The sequence below is a fragment of the Clarias gariepinus genome, chromosome 27 (genome assembly GCF_024256425.1).
Source record: "Clarias gariepinus isolate MV-2021 ecotype Netherlands chromosome 27, CGAR_prim_01v2, whole genome shotgun sequence".
NCBI lineage: Eukaryota > Metazoa > Chordata > Actinopteri > Siluriformes > Clariidae > Clarias > Clarias gariepinus.
The window spans coordinates 13,903,710-13,924,963 of NC_071126.1; the positions used below are offsets into that span (position 1 = coordinate 13,903,710).

The 21,254-nt window shown below is 37.3% G+C and overlaps 1 protein-coding gene across 1 annotated transcript in view; it reads right to left on the minus strand.

Moving 5' to 3' along the window:
• Window positions 1-21,254, minus strand: part of slc24a4b (solute carrier family 24 member 4b) — a 60,627-nt gene that overhangs the window by 31,749 nt on the left and 7,624 nt on the right. The window contains exon 2 of the mRNA XM_053489406.1: window positions 14,140-14,250. Within this exon, the coding sequence (XP_053345381.1) occupies window positions 14,140-14,250 (111 nt within the window). The remainder of the gene's footprint in view (window positions 1-14,139; window positions 14,251-21,254) is intronic.

The window sequence follows — 21,254 nt, forward strand, 5'->3', positions numbered from 1 at the left end:
TATGTTTAATATAAAAAATATATACAGTATAGACCATTCGATTACCACGCAACTTTGGCACAGGTTTTACCCTTCTTGACACAACCCTCCCATTTTATCCAGACTTGCTGCATTCTTTTATTATAGACATTTAGGTTATTGGTGTTATTGGTGTAATTGTGGCATGTTCTTTTCATGTTTAATAATGGATTTAACCATCCTCCATGATGGTTTTACATAATGTTGTCCTGAATTGTTTTCACAGCTACTGTCTTCAGGATATCGTTTGTTTAGGCATGTTCTTTAACCATCTCTGGGCTCTTCCAGAAACGTAGCTTGATGGCAGACATTGAACAGCATAAACATAAATTAGCTTTGCAAAATTGAGTGTAAAATAGTTTTGGTGCCGATGTATTTTTTTCTTATGTTATACATATAATACAGAAAATGTGTGCCAAAGAAGCTACTTTTAAAATTTATCCAACATGGAAGGGACCGATTTTGCTTCCCAAAAAATTAAGTTGTTTTAGAGAGATGATTTTATATGTGCCCCAAAAATAACCATTTTGTCATTGTTACACGGTCTCGCTTGCATCAAATAATAATGTTAAATGCAAATTATTCATATTTCTTTACGAGTATTGATACTAAAATTGGGACGAGCTTTTAGAAGAATATGGCTTGTAAAAACTGTTGTTTATATTAAAGCATTCAGTGCAAAATTAAGGATTTTTTCCTTAAAAAGCAAAAAATCTATAGTGCCTGTAACCATGTCAAATTCATGTTGCCATATCTTAATTTTGCATTTTAGAATAATATACTTTTTTAGGTTTATGTCTTTTTATGGGAAATCCAAATTGGCCAAGTTTCATCTGAATGACAATGAAGATCACTGAATTATTTGAATTTAAAGTTACGGACACTACATAAAAGATCATAAAATAGTGTTTAGCAAATATGCTTTTTTTCATCTGAAAAAATATAAATGCATATGAACATTTAAAAAAAAAAAAGTATGGATCAGGAGAAAAAAAGCATTAAGTATTATTTAAAAAATGATGTTATAATATCCTGATATATCTGAAAACTTTTTCCCCAGTACCATGTTTTGCCCATATCTAAATAAGTTAACTCCTGGCGCTCGATAATAGTATACCAGTGAATGAGCACAGCCAATTAAGAGCGTACTAGCCATCTAGCTCCCTGGATCTCAGCACAGATAAAGATCAAGATCTATATTCAGATTTTAGCCGGTGAACTAAATAAGCCAGTCTGTATGTCAATGTCTAGACAGAAACATCTACGAATCACATGTCTGTCTGAATAAGATCTCTTACTTTCTTAGTTAGATTCAGCATGCAATCATAACTAAAACTTAAAACGCACTTCAATCAATTTTTCTTGCATTCTTAAGATATTGATGAACATTAACTAGATTTAGATCTTTACACACATTGATACATACATGAAGGTACTAATAAATCCAGCAAGTTCTCCTATTTTTGCCTATTTTCTCCTAGTTTTTAATTACTGAGTGGTTAAAGTTGTATTATGTAAAAAAAATATATAATAATAAACAAAACTACAATTTGTTCACATTTAAACATTTAGTAATATTGTTTTATATAGCAAAACACTAGAATTTATTCATGAATTATTATTCTCTAAAACACTAGGTTGAAACTAAACCTCTAATCTATTAACAAGGCACGACATGTAGCCGTTTAATTTTCTAAGAAAGAACCAACACATTATGACGAGCCAATCGCATCGCTTCATTCTGTCACGGGATCAATGAAGTAAAGATACTTGTTGTGCAACTCAGGATGCAGCGAGTGGTTTCAATGTGTTCAATGGGTTTTGGGAGAATGCTGAAGCCTATAAAAGGACGTTTACAATCTTTTGCCACTGGAGACTCTCTAGCAGTTATAAATGACAGGCTTAATGCCTGGGATACATTCTGTGAAATACAACAATGCAATTTGGAGGTGAGAACACCATATTATATACTTAAAATTATGTATAAGAGAAATGAGATGCATGGACTGTGGATGTAAAGCTGCTGGTTAAATAGCGCATGACTGTACAATGATAGGGAGCTGTCGTCTTGTATACAAGGTTTTATGTGCAGCAAATCTGAATTTTTTTCTTGATCTAAATTGCTGCCACTCCTTACTGCTAGTTTTTTTTTTATAAAAATAAGCCAACATGTTGCTGGTACTAAACTGCATACCTAAATGACCATGAACACAACTGCAGGCTGGTTTATCCTTAGTGACAAAATCATGCAATCTGGAGTTGTAGCTTTATAACATAAAACTCGCAAGGCCATTTGTGCTTAACACCCTTGTGACTCAAAGAAAACATGCACAAACATTTTTTTTTGCAATATTTCTTGCTTCCCATGAAAATAAATTCAGCATTTTGCCTAAAAGTAGGTGTATTTTATTAAACTACTGCATAGTATACCGTATGAGTTACAAAAGAACAGAGAATTAACAGCATTAAACCCGAGATCAATTCAAACCCAATCTAATTGTCCCCGTCAGTCCCAGATGGTTTTCCATTCAGAAAAAGCTAAAGTAAATCATTTAGGCTATAAAAATTGGTGTGAACTATAAAACTTGGTAAGCACACAGGACGTTTAACATGTTTTAATGAGACTATCAGATAGTTGTAGGGATGGCCATTCCTTAAACAACCAAGATCACAAACGATAACCTCTCCGTCTACTTCACATTAAATAAAACTGAACGATGAGTGCAAGTAAGGTTTTCGTATCAATCCTGCTTATTTGCTTGGGATACGACCTTGATGTTTACTTATACAAGAAATTGTTCATGTCTCTTCGGTCCTTCTAGTAATCTATCTCTCTGCCTTCTGTCTTCCGCTTCCTCACCCCCTAGACTGAATACAAAGCATGTGCAGCAAAGCACAAACCAATTCTGCAGAGATGGAGGTTCAGTGACGGGTGCAAAAATGCAAATCTGTGCATTATCTTGTGCATTTCCTGTGCTATATCCCTTACCCTAAAAAGACATGCACAGTGATTCTGGAGATTGCTTCCACAGATCAGGTAATTAGTGTGGCTAAGTATCCATTAAATACAGATAGACTTTTATGATAACACTGTAAAATAATAACACGGGAACATGTCCATTGCCAGCAATACAAATGAGCAATTTTGCATCAGGTAACTGATGGGAAAAATTATGCATACAGCAAAACCCCAAACCCATTAAGCAAAAACACTTTAAAGCCCAGGAACACACCCATCTCAAGGCATCATTTTCCCAAAACATATGCAGTATAAGCATTATACAAACAGCTGGTCAATTTACAACACTGTAATTTCTCTTACTGACAACACATTCTGAATCCCACAGGGGGAATTCAAAGGCGGCTTGCTTATTTTGAGAAAAATGTCAATTGTTAGGTGTGTTTGCTTCAATAAATCCTAACAGAACAGTAAATCCACATGCCTGAGACAGGCAGAAAAAATGGTTATGGTTGGCAGGTTGGTTTATGGTTTTTATTCAGATCCATAAAGATATTCTACATAAACAAATGCAAGAACTTTGCACTTTTAAATATGCACAGGGACAGACTGGGCCACCAAACAGGGGTGACGGCGACAGACTGGGCCACCAAACGGGGGACCCAGCTAGACAGACTACTGTAGGCAACAGACTGGGCCACCAAATCACCAGACTTTTCCTTCTACCTTGTAGGAAGCGACCACATTAAGTGAGCATTATTCATCACTCCTCCTCTCACAGGACCTGTTCTTAATCAAGACACACATTCTGCTACAGCAAAACTCCCAGCTTCTTCATAAATCTTCATCTCATCCATTTGTGTGAAAATGAACCTATTACAATTTATAGACTCCAAATATATGGCAAAAAACATGAATCTTCAGTTGATTTTAGATCTATGACGTCAGCTAACGCTAAAGCTTATAGCAGCCTTGTGCAAACTGGACGTCTAAATGCCACAATAAGCTCTAAAAGTATAATTTGACTCTAGATTCATGAAAGTCAGTTTTACAATGATAGATACAAATCAAACTGAAACTGATTTAAATCACGTCAAACATTTTAGTCTTCAAACTTTGGGTTACCCCCCTGTCCGAGTCTGAGACTTGCAGACAGTGATGTCATGAATATAAAAAAAGGCAAAGCCAGTTGTGATTGCGTCATAACTGACTTTACTTTTCCTGTACTGTACGTAGGATGAAGAATATTATTTTTTTTTTAGTTAAACAATTATAAGAACACCTGTGAAGCGGAGTGATGCATATAGTTCCATAGATACATAACTGTTGTGTTCTATATCTGCACTAATGGAATGCCTCTTTTAAAAGTGCATATTTATAATGGATATTGAAGTAAAGAGCATTGGGTCCAGCTGCTAACATCTGGTTTGCACAGGAATATAACCAACAGAGCAGACAATATACTGCCGTGAGCATGTGTGTTGGGGTAGAGCATGTGTGCTGGGGTAGAGCATGTGGGTGTGTAATCAGCTAGGCAAAGAACCAAATGTGCCAGATTTTGATAAACATACCAACAAACAAACAGACAAAGCAGAAGGGGAGAGAGAGAGAGAGAGAGAGAGAGACTACACATTATATAATAGGTGTTTTGCTTTTCTGCACTAATGGAAAAAAGCTGATGAGACTGGAACATCAAAGTCGAGGGAAGTTGTGATACAGAAGGACACCGGCATTCAAATTTCTATTTATCTGTTGGTAAAAATACAATTTTAAATTGTATCCAAACAATTTATTTTTTTACACATCATCCAATTTCATTTGGATAAGCATACTCATTTGCATAACGTTGTTAGCATTTGCTTAAACAGAGATGTGTTAACATGGCACAAGTTCCATACGGCAACCAAATGTACTCAGAACTCGGAATAACTCTACCTGTTTCACGGAAAAGCTGGAAAAAACGGTCATTTACCATTCAAAACAAATAGAAACCCATGATGTCACAACTATATGGAGGCACATGACATCGACAATCACCAGATCTCCTTCTGTACCATTTACTACTCGACAAAACTAAATTTTAAAGGACTCTTTTTGTGGCATCATATCGTGTTGATTAATTATTTTAATTAGTAAAAATGAACAAGACAGCTGTCCTACTTCATACTTTTAATTGTTCTTCTTTAAACCATAAATAAATAATTAGCATGCATCTTTAAATGGACATCAAATGTAGAGACTAGGTGCAGAAATATGACCTTGCTCTGGATTCAGAGCAGAAGTACAGGGGGGAGAAAGTATTTTGATTGGAGTTCAGGAAATTCAGCTTGGAATTGTGCAACATTGTGCGGTTTGAGTACAATGGATTGCAGCACCAGTCTCTCAGTGGGAAATCACACCAAATGCTGAAATAATCCATCAAATTACATGGAGTCCTTGTTAACTGTACCGTCTGCCAAGTGTAAATCCTGAAATGAAGCTGCATTTGTTGTAGTTTACATGTAGTTTAATGTTTATGCACGGACACATCTCGAAACCATAAGAATCCCTTCTTAAATGGTAAATAAGTTAAAATCTTTTTATTGAATTCTTAATCTTATTTAAGATTATGCATTGTTCTTTGTTGAGGAATATTTTTTATTAATTGTTTTTAATAATCTTTAATCTTTATTTGACTCAGTCACTCGACTTCTCATCAGGATGGAGGTGTGCAGTAATAAGCAACATGTCTTAATAGTGCGAATCACTTTCAGCATTGCATGTAATGCAACGGATTACACATACGTCAAGGAATGTAGCCTCTGTTTTTGGTTCAAATTGCTGAATCAGCGATAGTTAAAATATTCAGGGCCTCTTTCGAATGAATCAACCAATGATTTTGTTTTTCCAGTTTCTACTGCTACTGTCGGAGTTGCTAATATAGAAAATTAATTAATCTTCTGACAATCTAATTTAAGAATTCAACAGTGGCAGTTGGTGAGTCGGACATATTTATTTTAACTACAAATGTACTGTACCTGCTTAATTCAAGGGTTGGATAGTTAATGCAAAACTAATAATTAATTAGATATATTGTACAGTGGGCTCCAAGAGTCTGAGACTCATTAAAAAGTCTGTTGTTGTTTTTTTATCATGATTTAAATGCGAAATAAGCAGTTTAGAGTATTGAAGTTCTAAAAACAAAAAGTTTGACATCTTTAATATTAAAATTTTAAGATTCTGCACTATTTCTTTGTGTGTAAGTTATGTAAATTAAACAAAATGTACACTGTGATACACAATAACTGCTTTTTGAGGAAGGTCAGATTTTCTTGTGTCTGATCTCTGCTTTTGAAGCATGGATTCAGATGACACTCCAGTAAATTATAGGATTTTGCACAAACTTGTGGAGTCTATTTACTAAATAATAAGAAATTCATTAAAAAATGAGGGCAAATAAGAAGCAAATTGTCTCTGCATGCAACATCAGTTCTAAAATATTTATAATGTTGAATGTTTTTGTATTTTGTTTATACTTGGGATGATGACGATTAATTATTAAAATCACAGAATTGAACAGTTAAAAATAATGTTTGTTTTACATCATAATTCTCCATTCCTTGCATATCTATTAATCAACAGTCACCCAATGCAATATCACAATATCTTGGTCCCGATTTGAATAAAATTGTGATTTTATAAGTATCACAATTTTATAAAAATGCTAATTCAATATATTTTTTGAGCAATTAAATATAGCGCATTTATTATAACATTAGTTTTCTCATTTTAAAAACAAGTGCAGCATTTAAACAATACAAACTAATTTCAAACACAAAAGTTAAATGTATAACTTATATAATTCACTCCTACCACACAGAATGAAAATGTGTAAATAGTTTGCATGTAGATTTATAAAGAATCGGTGACCTTTCAACTCCTTAAATACCTCCAAAAGTCTCAAATCTCACACAGGTTGCGTGGTTGCGAGCACATGGGCATGGGACATTCAACTAATTTGCACCTGCGACGTTTTCTGACTTGTGCAAGAGTGTGTAATGAGGGGGTTTGAGACAAAGAGTTCTGGAAAAAAAGGCACAGCAAAGGCCTTCAACACACATAAGTTTTGATTATGTTGAGCATCTAGCTTAAAAGCATGCAACCGGACAAATACAAGGAACTTTAATAAATAGTGAATTTGTAAAGTTAAAGCTTTAAACATTCACACGTTAATGGTGGAGCCATTGTGCATGAAAGTGCAGAGAGAACTTTATACGTCCCAAAGGAAAATTGTGAGTGTAAAGTTACTGCTAATATTTGGTCTGTGGATGTGCAATATTAAATGATTATTAAAACATATTTGAATACTTATTTGTTTATGTAATTTCAATTTCAATATTTTTTTTTGTTAAGCAATCTGCCCGTCTAAAAATAGATGCACATATTAATCTCTCTCTCTCTCTTATGTACATACATTCTCTTTAATAACACTTTAGGCATACAGTACACTGACTGCAGTATTTAATATCACCTTGCAATGCAAACGCAAAACATAAACGTAAGAAAGTCTTTTTAAGAAGTCACAAAGCTTTTCATACACATTACATGCGATTCTTGTCTACAATTGATTACAGTTAAAGGGCTTGATTAAAAATCAGATTTTATGTCATCATCTTTCTCTAATCAACAAATCAGTGGGCGTGAAATTCGTTTAACTCAACTCGAGGTTCAAATCTTTTTATTTACATATTCTCCCGAAATGGACCTTTGATTCAAACTTGAGAACTCCGAGCCATGACTCATTAACCAGACTATAAACCCTTTTTTCAGAATTGGTGTCTACTTTGGTTGGATCAGCTAAAACAACATTTATATACCGTATATACACTCTCGTATAGCGGGTCGAGGTACGAGGGTGGTCATAAAATTATTATTGCTAATAAAAGAAAAGAAATGCAATGAAAACGAACGTTGGTCGTGAGCTTAGTCTTTCTCTACGTATCCTCCACTTAAGGCGACACACTTCTCCAAACAACAGATGATCTGGTCTTTTAAGAAGCCTTAAACCTCAGTAATCACGTCAAACACTGGATGTGAGGTCGGGGGAGTGCGGGAGACGAGGTAGAATTTCGTACCCCAAGTCGCCTGCATGATTTCCCGTTACATGAGATAAATGGGCTGCCGCATTCTGACACTCTCAGTATAGTTCCGCACAATTCTTTAGCGGAATTGTGCGGAACTATACTTTTTTTTTGTGGTTGTTGGTTTAAAAAAATTTAAATAAAATAAAAAGTGTCCATGAAATGTACTCATGTCCGGAGACATACTTTCGGGAAAATATTTCCATATTTTTTTCATATGATAACATTTTATGACCGCCCCTTATAGACTGACAGAAGGATACAGACAGAGGGAAAAAACACACTCCGATTCAGCAGAATGACAAACGCTGAGAGAGAACGTGGCTAATAGAGACAGACAGTAAACACAGTCAGAAAAGGGGTGAGACAGACAGTCAGAGAAACAAACAGATAGGCGGGCAGACAAACAAAGACGGAAATAAATAGATAGACCAACACACAGGCAGTCGCACACAATAATACCTTCAGTTATGCAGACATAATTTCAGAGATTTCAAAATCATTAGACAGACAGACAGACATGGACCATCAGAAAGGCAGTCCACAGGAGCATCCATAACACTTCTTTCAGTCGGAAAACAAATGAACAACCCACTTTTAAACAAGGCCATAAGTTGTATAAAAATTATGCTTGGAACTTTTATGTAATGAGGTCAGAAAACTTGCAGGGATAGCAAACAAACAGCATGATGTCTCCACATAACCAGCATACTGCTGAGATCTCAAAGTCTGGTTTTGTTTAGAACCATTAAGGAGCGAGCAGAAAACAGTGCAGGCCAACTACCAAAGCGTTACATAACATGCACACATGCAGAGAGAAAGCGAGAGAGAAAGAAAGAGCACAAACTGTAGCTCAATCACATACACACACTTTGTGTTCTATAGGTGTGGGGTCTGGGACTGGGGCCAGATTAACTCAGCAGAGTGTAGAGTCATCTGGTCATTATCGCAAAATACACACTAATAAAGGTCCGCATGGCAAGCCAAATATCTAGACTCTCACAGAAACACTCGTTCTGTAGCAATTCAACAATTGTTGTAAATTACCAAATACTGGGCGAATCTCCATTTCATCCCCAAATACCACACGGTCACCATCACAAAGTAAAACACTGTTGTGTATTAGACACAGATTACTGTAATTGGACAGTCGAAGGATTAGCAAGGCTCTTTCCCAAACGCTACCCGCCTTGTTTTAGTGGTCATGATGCACTATATGGACAAACGTGTTTGAACGTCTCACACCCAAATAGAGGGAGAGGGCTGATTGGCCGAGCTCTCTCAGTGGGAAGGAATGAGAGGTACTTCGAAAAGATGCAATCGGCTGGAGTCACGTGATTCGGAGGAAACACGTGATGTCTCGGGCCCTCCCCCTTTGACTGGCCCAAACACAGAGGCCTTTGGGATGAACTGAAACGAAGATTGCAAGCCAGGCCTTCTCGTCCAACATCAGTGCCTGACCTCAAATGCTCTACAGAATAAATGGGCACAAATTTCCACCCAAATGATACACAGCCTTCCAAGGAGAGTGGACGCTGCTATAGATGACAAAAATGGGACCAACACCATATTGAAGTCTATGTATTTGGATACAATGTCAATTTAGGTTTGGCCAAACACTTTTGTCCATATAGTGTTTCTTACTCATCTACAATGCTCCTACAAAAAAAATTACACAATCTTCATTTAAAATTAGAAAGGGATGGTTCAGCTCCGACATCACAAGCAGTATTCTCATTAGAAAAGCTGGGGTTGGAGGAATAGGATGAACATTCTGTCCCTTAAATCAGGCCCTATTCATTAGTGCTTGTACCAAGGTAATTTTTCTAAATGCTGAGATGTAGTGGAATGGCAATGCCATTTTTTCATATACACTGAGATACAGTAGCAGGAAAAAAGTATGGTATAAAGTATAAAGGTAAACTGATCATCCAAGTCAAGGGTATTGTCAAAACGTCATTATATGGCTAAAATAATAAACAAAACAAAAAAATCTGATCATTCATGTCTATTAGAACACACTCAACATTAAAAACTGTAGTGGAAAAAGTGAACCCTTGTCATTAACCTAACCTCCCTTGCCAGCAGTAACCTCAACCAAGTGCTTCCTGCAGCTGTGGATCAGACCTGCACATCGTTCGAGTGGAATTTTAAGCCCATTCTTCCTGGCAGAACTACTGGAGCTTTGTAATATTCTTTGAAAATATGACTCTCTTCAAGTGATTTTATAGCATCTCTATTGGGTTTAGGTCTGGTCTCTGACTTGGCCTCTCAAAGTTTTTCTGTTGTGGACTTCCTCATGTTTTAGGTAATTGTTCTGGTGCATCACCCAACTTCTACAGAGTTACAGCTGACATTCAGACATTCTCCCATTATCCTGAAGTTTTTGATACACTTGGGAATTTATTGAATTTGATATAATGGGGCGAAAATTTTGCCAATACCGTTGTGGAGTGCTGGTGTGCTCTTTCGCAAACTTCCGGCGTGCAGGAATGTTCTTTTTAGTTACACTGTTTTTCTTCATGGTGTCCTGTGATGGAGTGATGGACACGTGTTTTACATACTGTAGACTCATGAACACAAATGTTGGCCAGTTCAACGATGCCTCCATATCTTTGACCAGGTATGAATTTCTTAATTCTTTGAAATCACTTTGTAACCCATTCCAGCTTGATGTAAATCAATAATTCTTGCTCATATACTGTACCCTTTAAAAGCGCTTACTGGCAAAGCATGGCTCACATAAGTGTATTCTTCTTGTGCAGAGCAAACTTAAAACTGTGGTATTTATCACAGTAGCTCTAGTTCATACCTCCAAACTTATTTCCTTAAAACGCCTTATTTTTATTTCCTTAAAAAGTATGCCAACACCTGACTACTTTTTTTATGTCATTAACTCAAGGATTGACGTACTATTCCCACTAGCACTATGAGGTTTTTATGATTGTTCTAAATAAAGATATGAAACATTAGAATTTTATTGTGTTATTATTTTAGGCACATTATATTTGTCAATACTTTTGCCTTAGATGAAAACCAGATTACATGACCAATTAATGCACAAAATTATGAAATTCCAAAAGGTTCACAGATTTGGTGAAAGACCAGAATTTCATATTCAATTTCCTGATATTTACAACTGAATATAATAGGGCATATGACCCAATTTTTAGAAGAGCAAAAGTACTGAAACAAATCGAATTTTTTAGAACAAGAGGGATTTTTTCTTTTTTTTTTTGCGTGCTTCACTTTATCATACAGGTGCTTTTTTATGGATTTCCTGATACAACAAGTCTTTCAGTAATCAAACCTGGGAGTGGCAAGTAAAATTTAACTCAAGTTTTGCAAAAATCCCCGTTCTTTCATGAATTTTCCACATACTGTACAAAGAGGTTGGACAGCCTTTTAATAAATTATGTTAAAAACTGCATTTGCTTTATTCTTGTGCAATATTAAAAATGAGTGTGACAAATATGCAAAAAAGGGAAAAATTCTTTTTTTTTTTTTTTTTTTTTTTTTTTTTTTAAATGCCACTGTAGGTTGTTTAACAGGTCCAAAGCTAAAAGTGAACTTCTGGTCTACTGTCTGATATTCATCTTTTAAGATCAAAACCAAAATTTAAACAATTGTATTTTTTTTTATCGTATCATTCTAATATTTTTTAATTTGTCTGCGGAACTACGATCTGATAGCTAAAAGTGTTTATGCAATGTATCAAACTATAGAACTGTTTTGTGCAATAGAAAATAAAGCAATGAAACAATAAGAAAATATCAGTTACAGTCAGTTTTTTAGCTTCGTGCACAAGTACAACTAATTGAATAGATAACTGGAGACAGGTGTGAATATATAATAGCCTATGGGGTAGTGTGTTTTTATAGACTTATTGCACTTCTCTTTGACTGAAAAGATAAAAACTGGGTTCTTAAAAAAAATACCTTTATAAACAGTGTTAGCATATGACCTGGTGGTATTTTAATGTCGGGTACTTAACTCAGCCATGGCCAAACATTGAGAATGAGATAAGAATAAATATTAATTTTTACAAAGTCTGCTGCTTTAGTATTTTTAGATCTTTTTGTTGGATGTTACTGCGACATACTTGAGTATAATTACACGCATTTAATAGTGTCAAAGGCTTTTATTGAAAATTACATACGTTTATGCAAAGAGTCAAGCTTGTCCAGTAAAGAAAATGTGAGCACTGCCATCAGTCCTGTGTCATGCCAACAGTAAAGCATCCTGATACAATTCATTTCATACACTCAAAATTTTGCCTAAGAACACAGCCATGAATAAAGAATTTAACAAAAAACATCCCAAGAACAAATTTCCCCACCATCCAAGACCAGTACACAATATGAACTCTGGGAAGAAAACACAGAAATTTTGGGTTTATAACCAGGAAACTCCCAAGACCTTAACCCATTGGGAACTTGTGGTCAATCCAAGTGGACAAACAAAAACCCACAAATTCTAACAAACTCCAAGCATTGATTATGCAAGAATAAGCTCCCAGCGGTCAGGATGTGGCCCAGAATTTGATTGACAGCATGCCAGGGTGACCTGCAGAGGTCTTGAAAAAGAAGGATTAACACTGCAAATATTGACTTTTGCATAAACTTAATATAATGGTCAATAAAAGCCTTGACACTTATGAAATGCTTGCAATTATATTTCAGTATAACAAAGTAATATCTGACAGGGCCTCCGAGTGGCGCAGTGGTAAAACGCTCGCCCTATCATCCGGAGATCGCTGGTTCGAACCCCGGGTGATGCTGTTTTCCTCTCACAGCCGGAGGCACAGAGAGAGCTGATTGGCCGAGCTCTCTCAGGGGGGCGGGATGAGAGGTATTTGTGCTCCCACATTAATCACGGCTCTACAGCCAATCAGGGGCGTCTGTGAGCTCGCGCACGCGGAAGGGGCGGCTAGCGCTTTCCTCCGAGTGTGTCACTACGCCCCTAACGGTGCGTGAGCGAGCAGTTCGAAAAGATGCGGTCGGCTCGCGTCACGTGGTTCGGAGGAAACACGGGATAGCTTTCGCCCTCCCGACTGAGTGGTAGTAGAAGCCTTAATGTGGGAGCCTTCTAGTGACGGGGAGGAATTGGCCACGACTAGATTGGGGAGAAAATCGGGGGAAAAAGAATTGGACAGGACTAAATTTATAAAAAAAAAAAAATAAAAAAAATAAAAAAGTAATATCTGACAAAAAGATCTAAAAACACTTTTTTTTTAATTAATATTGAAAATTAATATTTGTGTTATTCTCAAAACCTTTGGCCACGGCTGTAAATTAGGTGGGATGTGCATCGTGACTTTTCCTCCCACTCAAATACTTGAGACCCTTTATGTCTGTGCATGGGTCTGGCAGAGGCACAAGATAAGGGCTGGGGGGGGGAGAAATAATCTATGCCTCATAAGTCTGTCTTGAACATATCTGCAGTGATGCACAAAACCACCATAATTAGACTTTTAATTGAACAAAGTTAATAATACTAGATATCTCTGATGGAAAAATAAAATGCTATCAGCTACGGCTGTCAAATTTTAATTACTTGAAAGATTTCGTATTCGAAAACTCATTGTTGAAACAGAAATGCGGCAATGAATCTGCCTGAAGGTGCTGGATATAATAACGGAAGAGGCTATGTGTGTGGGATGTAGATATGCAAGTCAGCACTGCAGCAGCCTATTACTGGAAAATCTGCTTTCTCTCTTGAGCCAGCCATTAAAAGAGAAACAATTCAAGCCATATTATCTGTACATCAAAGGTAGGCGCCGTTGAGCAGGAAAACCAGAGGAGAAGGACCTGAAGGAGGGAGTGCGCATAATCCTGAGAGATCGCAGACAAGATTTTGATCGGGTAATCTCGTCAGTTGGCTCTCTTTAGGATAGACTGCGAAGTTAATGGAGTCCGCAGCTTATTTTTATACCACAAAGAGACAGAAACTCCAGCAATGCACAGACCCAGTGAATGCTGCACTTTCAGAGCTCACATCTATATTTGCAAGTTCTGAGATGATGAAAGCGTCCTCTCTTACCTGGCTCAGTACAGTTCTTCTCTACCGTCTCGTTGTTTTGTGCCAAGGCCATCAGCCTCCTGCCCCAGTGCGCGTCAACGTTTATCCCACCGTCTACGATCATGCCGTGTCCTAAAGAGAAATGGAAGCACTCGTCAATTCAAACTGCATGAGTCACCACACTGAGCTCCAATGAGGAACAGGAAAAATACACATCAAATAAGCTGGCTATAAAAAATATTTCATGATAATTTTTCAAGCTGGTATGAACAGGCATAGCATGCAACTCTTCATGTCCAGGTTTAAGCCCCATTCTAGTGAGATTGGATCTAGTAAGGATCACATGACCATTAAATTAAGCATGGAAGCTCTGGGAGGGTGATTTTTTTTTTTTTTTTTTTAAACAGAAGATAAAGCATAAATGTGCACATGGTCATTATTCTCAATTACAATCAGTAGCAAGAGGCATGATGAAAAAAAACGATTCTTGTGATACTTTGGACAAATACTGAAAACAAGAACTGGGAATACACTCCAGAATTCATTATAGTTTAAATCACCAGTCATTACATTACTTTGCAATGTGTGAGCATACATTTATTTACTTACGCACCGATTTGGGTAACGTTTTAACATGGGTATAAATACAGATAGTCTCGGATCACAAATTTCCACAGATACGAATAGACCTATGAACATTTGTGGGTGCGAACAAATCACAGAAGTCTGGTGTATTGCATGTGTGGGTTTTGGTTTTTACCGGTTTCAATGGGTCAGTCAATAAGTACGATGATGGTAAAGATGTAGCAATGGTAAATAATCCTAAATTTCAAAAAATACTCAACAAAACAGGGTTCACAGTCCAAAACACTGGAAAACAGCTGACAAAATGACATCTGGGATTCCCCTCGCGATTTAAAGGCATTCCACATACCAGTAAAACCTTGGATTACAAGTAACTTAGTTAGCAAGTGTTTGGCAAGACAAGCAAAAAATTTTGATAAATATTTTTTTATTTTTAATAAAATAAATTTTAACAAGCAAGGTTTTTCTACTTGAGCAGTCTGTATATGCTTTATTTGCCAAGACAATAATCTGAGCAAATGGCTCCTCTCTCTTGCGATTGTGGGTAATCATCTCCCATGCCCAGCTCTTAGCACATTCAGCCTCACTCATAAAGTCAACATCCATGTGTGTGCGTGCGTGCGTGGGTGTGAGAGAAAGTCTCCCTGCACAATACTACTCTTACGCCTTCTCTCCTCTCGTCTCCAGTGCAGGTTAATTAGTTTTACTTTAATTTTTATATGAATGTTTCTGGCTTGTGAAATGGAGTTTCTATTATTTCTTATGGGAAAATTCGCTCTGAGACAAAATGGCGTCCGGAATTCTCCTCGCAATGTAAACACCGTTACATTTGATGTGAGATTAAGTACTCCTTAGGTGCGGTTATGTTTTTTTGGCCACATGAAGGCAGTGTGAGGAATGGGGATAGAACATATCCGACTTACGATCCCGTCATTAGAACAGAAATTGTTCGTAAGTAGGGGACACCCTGTACTAGGGATGCACAAAGTTTCGAGACTAGTTTTGTAACAAGCCAACAGATAGCAGCACAAGGTTGCACACACAGTCACATGGAGCATGACCTTCATAAGTCAGTGTGCCAAAGACATCATCCTGTGTACAGAAGCTGTGCATTCTGACCTATTCTGACCACATCTGCCACTTCACCATAAACAGCAAGTTACCGTGCGATGCTGTAACGAGTTGTTTAAAGTGTTTTGAGCGGCACGTGCACTTCAAGAGCGAAAGAACATCACGGGAAGACGACAAGAGATCAGGAAAATCTTCAACGAGGTCAAGCCCTAAAAATGTCGAAACCATTCAGTAACTTGTGCATGCTGACTGCCAGGGAAATCAATTTAAATTTTGTATAAAAATTTGTATAGCGCTTTTAACAATTGACATTGCCTGTTGTATGGCTTTGTCTCTGACAAAAGCCATTAAAAGTGTAAAATACAACTATTTATTTAAAATGCCCGGAAAAGTACATCCCACTTGAACAGGCTTTCATATGCATATGCAAGAAATGAAAGAGCTGTCACTACATAACATAAATCATACTACAAGATCTTACAGTCATTTGTGAAAAACACATCAACAGCCTGTTGGCGGACATTTCAGCCTTCCGCTTTAGCACTAGTAATGTCTCTCATTAGTTTAACTGTGCAGTGGATTGATGAGGATTTCACTTAGCAGAAAGGCATCCTACATGCAAAGCGGTTATGAGGTTTGCACATTAGACAAGCAAGAGCCGATGGGTTTGATGAGGTGTTTCAAAAATCTATTTTGCAGTATTTCTGAGCAGAAATCCATCCTGCTACTCCTATCAGCAGTCACCTCATTAATAAACACCAGTAAACAGGTATTCTGAAGTGCCTTACATGCTGTTGCCATACCACCAATTGCCTCCACACCTTGTTTGATGATCTGGTATCATTCAAAACATGAGCCCTTCCTTTCCCCCTACACATTCTTCTTTTGCAATAATGTATCAGAATTGGACAGGCTTCTTTAACAAGTTTTTTTCGGCAAATTCCAATATGGCCTGGAGTGTTACCAGTGGTTGGTGTAAAAGCAAATTTTAACAATAATATGCAGATGGGATTGGATTGCGAACATAATTTATTCCAGGAGCGTGCTTGTTATCCAAAGAACCACACAGAATACTGTACGAGTAGTTTATAGCATAATATTTGTACGAGTATAGCAGGAGTCTATAGGAATCAGCGTTGTAATTTGCCACACAAAAGAATCACCATACTTAACGGAATTGATTGTTCCCCCATTTCTAAAGTACATATATATTAAATCCCGACACTCCACCAACTGCTCTGGCAGACGGTACTATGAGGTGGTAGCCACATTAGTTTGTAAATGACCAATCAATCAATTCCAATTACTGATTTATTGGCATAAAGTCTACGTTCAGAGCCAAAATCCTCATCAAAATGAAAGTACTATTTAGTGTGAAACATTGTTCGGGGTGCCATAAGCACAGTGTGTCCAACCAAAGTTAAAATAAAGCAGAAATATTAACGGCTCTTTAAATAATTAAATATGTCTGCGTTTCTGTTGCCCTGCCTTGAGAAACTCATAAGACACTTGTGGGTGAAAGTCAGGCTTGATAAATGCACCCTATGCATAATGTATCAATGGCAGCCTTTGAGCAAGAGAGCATGTACAGTTGTGACTCACTCACCCCATTCATTCACTTCATACATTTACGCCGTTTACTGCCGAATTTAATATTCGGTCCAAATACAAACCCCACTTATAATAAATAAATAAATCATATATTTTCATAGAAATAAATAATTTTTACATTTACAAGGGTGAGCCCAAAATTATCTGCACTCTGGCTATAGAATCTATATTAATTATTGTTACAAAAAAATATATATAATTTTTGATATAATCTCCTTGCTTTAAAAAAAAAAAAAAAAAGTTTCCGTATTTCTCCATTAAAACTGTTTTAAGTTGAGCTGCGATCCACGGATGCAGCGCTGTCTTTACTTGACACTTCGATGGAGCAAGGGAGGATGCTTTAACACCTCAAAAGTCTGTCGTGGTGTAGAGTTGTTTCAGTGCCACCGACATTGATCTGTGATAGCAAAAAAGTACAAACAGATTTCTGAGCCACGTATGCTGCCGTCAAGATGAAATCTTTCCTCCGCGACACCCATGAGTATTTCAACAAGACAATGCAAAAACATATTCCAAAAAAAAGTCAAGGCTGTGGAGGGAAACCGTGCAAGTGCAGGAATGGCCTGCTAGCAGTGCTGACCATTTTGAAACAAAATGTGACGAAGAAATACCTGGACTTCTGCAAATCAGGACAAAATAAGTCATGAACCTTTCTAGGTCTAATCACTTAAGTCTCTAAACATCTCTTAAGTATGGTGGAAGTGGTAAATGCGTTACTGACTCAATTTTTTAAATAATGTTGCCAGAATCAACATTGGAATTTAAGATCAAAGATAATTTATAAATACTGGTTTTTGATTGGAGTTTGCATGTTCTTCCCGTGCTTGGTGGGTTTCCTCCAGGTACTCTGGTTTCCTTCCACAGTCTGAAGACATGTAGATTAGCCTAACTGGCGTTTTCAAATGGCCCATAGCATGCAAGTAAATGTGTAAATACTTGTGTCCTATGATTGATTGGCACTCTGTGCGAGGTGTGCTCCACCTAGTACCCGGAGTCCCCTGGCGATTGGCTCCAAGCGGTGGAGTGGTTTCTGATTTGGGGTTGTACTAAACATATCAATCGGTCTCTCACAAATTTGTTCCTTTTGCTATGTTTGATTGAGTCATTTCCTCAAAAGGCTAGATTTTTCTTTTCTTCAGATACATGCTTGCCATATACACATAGAACATTGTCTGCTAAAAAGGGCAAATAGTGATGCCTTTCTTTTCCCAATGTCTAAAAAATAAAAATGCTACAGAAATGTACAGCTCGTGGATTGAACCATGCCCAGAAAGAATTCAGTATGGTCTGGGCAATAAATCTCATTTTATACAACATGAAATATACTTTCATAAAAAGTATAAACCTCTAATAAAAAGACAAGCCATCTATACATAGCCAAGACATTTTAAATATGCAAGCCAAACTGATTAAAGTAGGTAAATATGGATTATGCTGGCTAGCACCACATGACACACAAACACAGCTGCCAGTTATACCATATGGACCGATATCCTGTTTCAAATTCAGTCACAACCCGGCATCCTGTCCACCTCAGGGACACATGATAAATATCAATAAAGACAAAGTACAGATTAAATAATGATTGATACAGAAAACAGCTGTCCGGTCAACACAGACACAAGGACAAATGCCAATCACCACCGATGTCCATGTCATGACCTCTCACAATGTTAGCATGCAGGGAAATATGCACTAAATTTTTCTCTACAAAAATCAAACCAATGCAGGGTTATTTCGTCGCCAAATACACAAACACTGAACAGTACAGACAGTTTGTGAGTCAATAAAAAAAAAAAAAATAATTGAATGGTGGTGTCTGATCTAAGAAAACTCTTCATACAGCTCCACAGAATGATGCATCAGAGATTACCCCGTGTCCTTGATCCTGTTTGGAATTACCATTACAGGATTACTTTATGATAAAGTTCTGGAATATTTCAGGCTATAACAACTGATAAGTTTATAGTAATGATCTAGTTTTAATAATGCCAAGAAAAACACTGCCCTCCTGTAATCCAACTATGCAGCATGGTGGCTTATTGGTTAGGACAGTCGCCTTACACCTCCAGGATCTGAGTTTGAGTCCCGCATCAGGTCTATGTGCATGGAGTTCACTTGTTCTCTCTGGCATGTGCTTGGTGGGTTTCCTTCTGGTGTCCTGTTTACTCTTACAGTCTTAAGACATGCAGATTAGGCTAAGTGGTGTTCCCAAATTGCACATTGTGCACATGTGTGTATGTGTGTAGAGGGGGGAGGAGGCGGGGGTCCAGCAATGGACTGGCACCCTGTCCAGTGTGTACCATGACCAAAGTCTCCTGGGATAGTCCCCCTCCAAGTCTCCCTCCCCGCAACCCTGTACACATCATAAAGCGGTATAGATGATAAGTGAGTCAGAGTGATAATCCAACTACTCAAATATTTCATACTGTTTTGCCTATTTATTAGAATATTTAATCTTTTTCTTTGTTTGTTTGTTTTAAAATGTCGAAGCAGACATTAGTTTATAAAGAAAAACAAATCATCAATTAATATGATAGCTTTAAATTTAATAGCTTTTTCTCCTATCTAAACCTATAATAAAATAAAAAAAATAATAAAAATTATTTCCCTATGGTTTTGCTTCATACACCACACTATGAGAAGCACTTGTCTATGGGAAAATCTCGTTAAAAGATTTGATCTTAGACTATTAAATATTTATGCCGTTTCATAGAAAAAGGTAACGTTTAATAACGTGAAAAATATCGGGAAAATATTATCTCCTCCCGAGTCGGCTCAGAAGCTGCTGGAAAATTGAGTGCAGGAGAACCCATTGACCCGGTCAGTGGAAAAGGGATGTGTGTAAGCCAGAAAAATGGCATTCAAATATCCAGCTTAATTTAACCCTGCTGTCACTGTGTCCATCAACTGGCCATCATCGGAGAGGTGAATTTAGGTTATTACCTTCGGCCAGATACAAACAGGAACAGTCAGACAGAACTCGTCTGAGGCAGAGAAACGAAGGGAGAGGGGGGTGAGGATTGGGTGTGCACATTTTTCCCTTCTTTGATCCCTCGCTTTCGGATCATTATGAGTGCAATCATGAGAGCTGAAAAGCGGCAATGCACCCAGAGCGCCTTTCATCACACCACCATTACAGTACACACAAAGACACAACTATTACTGGTGATAAATGCTTTGCATTCCAATACCACATTTCCTCCTGCGAAAGTTAGCATTCTCGCCATGATATCATCTGCTGTATAATGTGGTTTTATCATAATGAACACAGCTCTTTTTTTTTTCCACATTCAGGAAGCTATAGAAGACATCCTACCTCTCCCGGAAGTTCTGGGATTGTCCCACATATTTTTGGCAGTTCACTACCATCTGCAAATCATACAGTATACAATATATTGGAAGTTGAGCAAGTGAAAGCAAGGAGAGAGAGAGAGAGAGAGAGCACATGCACATAGAGATTCATCTCTTTTTTTTTAACCGACTAAACCTTTCAATTTTCTTAGTTGGCTGAACTCTACAGTATTTCTCCCCCCACTGTGCAGAATAAGCAATGTCAACTGTTAATGTGTGTGTGTGTGTGTGTGTGTGTGTGTGTGTGTGTGTGTGTGTGTGTGTGTGTGTGTGTGTCTAATTGACAAAGTACACTAATAAAAGTAATCCAAGTGTAATGTTGTGTACATCCATAAGAGAGGCAGCATCATTGACCTCTGATCTCGTCTCTCACATGAGACAAAATAACGTGATACTCTGGGAGATTCAAAAAAGAAGAATTAGAGTTGAATTTGTCATCCAAATCTTGTTTTTGTTTTATAAATATGCAAATTGGACACACACGACCCTTTTTAACAAACCAGTATTTCAGATAA